This window comes from Dichomitus squalens (assembly GCF_000275845.1).
Source record: "Dichomitus squalens LYAD-421 SS1 unplaced genomic scaffold DICSQscaffold_452, whole genome shotgun sequence".
Lineage (NCBI taxonomy): Eukaryota > Fungi > Basidiomycota > Agaricomycetes > Polyporales > Polyporaceae > Dichomitus > Dichomitus squalens.
This window is the reverse complement of record NW_006767334.1, coordinates 1-2,113: the sequence shown is the minus strand read 5'-3', so window position 1 is coordinate 2,113 and position 2,113 is coordinate 1. Positions and strand designations below refer to the sequence as shown.

General features: G+C 54.3%; 2 protein-coding genes across 2 annotated transcripts; one reads left to right on the top strand and one right to left on the bottom strand.

Annotated features, from left to right (window-relative positions):
- Positions 1 to 235: 235 nt before the first annotated feature.
- Positions 236 to 591, top strand: DICSQDRAFT_176137 (uncharacterized protein; the record flags this gene model as incomplete). The annotated part of the gene is made up of 3 exons (XM_007371905.1): positions 236 to 266; positions 320 to 327; positions 418 to 591. 3 exons carry the CDS (start codon positions 236 to 238, stop codon positions 589 to 591), a joined length of 213 nt encoding a protein of 70 aa, XP_007371967.1.
- Positions 592 to 1,263: 672 nt separating this feature from the next.
- DICSQDRAFT_130648 (uncharacterized protein) lies at positions 1,264 to 2,018 on the bottom strand (the record flags this gene model as incomplete). Its single annotated transcript, XM_007371904.1, has 4 exons — positions 1,264 to 1,290; positions 1,336 to 1,442; positions 1,614 to 1,741; positions 1,897 to 2,018. Coding segments are annotated over 4 exons (384 nt in total), but the record flags the coding sequence as incomplete, so codon positions are not given.
- Between the last annotated feature and the right edge of the window lie 95 nt (positions 2,019 to 2,113).

Sequence of the window (2,113 nt, the reverse complement as noted above, 5' to 3'; positions counted from 1 at the left end):
CAGGCCGGGTCCCAACAACATTCACGCAAGTCTACTCGCGAATCAGCCGCACGCGGCTCGCGCATGTCGCGGAGGTCGGATTCAGAACGTGCGAGGTGGAGCTCGCGACGGCTCGTTTGCACTTCGCCCACATCACCGAGACTTGAGCAGTGGGCACATCCCGGCTGACCTGAGAGGCGTTCTGCCAATTGTAAAACAATGGATATGGCGTGCCAATAGGTCTCTACGAGGGGCCATGTCGAGATGCGCACACGCTTTGGACTTGCGTACGTTAGGTTATGCGCGATGTATCAGACAGAACTGATACGCTCCTCTCCAGTGTCGGTGGTGAGCGAGACCGGGTTCTATTGGCGTCCCGAACCTGGGGTTATCGTGGCGTCAGCATCCGACACAGATATAGACGCGCCCCACGCTTAGGCGTCGTTCGCCACCTCCGCCATGGAGAATCAGTCCGCCCTCTTTTTTCAAGATTGGGATGGCGACGAATCCGCCATCGCCGACAACGAATCCGCCATCGCCCACAGCGAATCTACCATCGCCGATGACGAACAAGATGATGGCATGACTCCGCGTCCCTCGACACCACCATAGATGTGTGGCAGGAGGAGCAAGCACTTAAGAGAGGGTACATCTGGAATGTACATCGATGTTTCCGGGAGCCTTCGGGCACCTTCTCGTGGAGTCAGTGAAGAGCCGAGCAGCGGCGGAGTTGGGTCCTCAAGTCGTAGCACACATTGGCAAAGTGTCATATTCCTGGACAGTGTACAAGTGCTTGCTGCGTTTTTAAATCTCTTGTGCAGAACTCACATATACCACTCGCAAGCTTCACTTGCACACGCCGCCTACCTACAGTGGGATCGCCATTAACCTGTCTACTCTTATCATATCGCGATCAGTGTCCGACTCCCCCCTCGTGCACTAAGCGTGATATGGGGCAAGATGGATTGTATACATAGCATGCATCTTCGTCTGCGTTTAGTAGATCGACTCTGATGCGTATTCATTTACGGAGGTAGTCTATCGTAGGTTGTCTTGGGCGTAATCTCAATGATAGGCTCCTGCCATCACGGTCAATGTTGTGCACTGACGGACTCCACTTCCACAGCCTTGGTTTGAAGAATTCAGCACCTACTACCGCACTGTCCTCGTTCCGGGGAATACCTACTCTACTATCAGACAGGGATTGCCCGTCTTGAGGTACGGCTATGCAGGATGTACGCTCTCGCGGGTTATTCAGAACTCACGCGATTTATTGACAGGGATTCAGCACTCGTTTCGCGATGCGCTTATCTATACCAGAACGTCAAAGGTTTGTCATGAGAGATGTTCACTGACCGTGCGACGTGCTTGGTCGGCATAGTCGCGCACCCCTGACTTCTGGTCCTTTCCGACTTGGTCCGATTCAAGTGGTGGCACGTTTCCGCCTCGCGGTTCGCAGGAATCTAGCCAGTAAATGTAAAATTGCAGATCGCTAACGTGAGTGATCTCGTCTGTCAAGCTTTCCGAGCTCAGGTGTTATGGTTGCGCAGGCGGAATGGGAGCTTGATCATTCCCCTAAGGGGGTTGAGGAGCCAAGAAACGAGAGCTGAGAACCCATGAATGGCAATGGTAACCCACGTCTCCTCTCACCACTTGATCCACCTCATGTTGGATCTCCAGATTGTGCCACTCCTTGCTCATGCCGTCGCCGGGCGTGTGTCGTTCTTTGCTCGGAGCAGTCTCAGTGAAGCAGATGCATCCGCTAGGTTGGGGCCACGTTGTGCGGATGCATCCGTTCAACGCGGATACATCCGCTGACTAGTGCGCGCTGGAGGTTGCGGGCGCGATAAAAGAGTGCATTCGCGAGAATCGAACGCACAATTCAGTGCTCCACGTCCCACACGCCAGGCTACGTACAAGGGCGTAGCGAGTGTGGATGACCCATAGCTTGTCTTAAGTGGTGATAACGCCGTCTCCTCGCGCACTTCTTCCATGTGGTCCAATCTTGGATACCATCCAACGGTCCAGTCCATAGACACCTGTGTACGGCAAGCTATTCCTCCTCGCGAGACCCTCAAACTTGAGGACGTTGGAGAGCGGAACGTCCGGGAAGTACGTTCGTACGAAGTCCTCG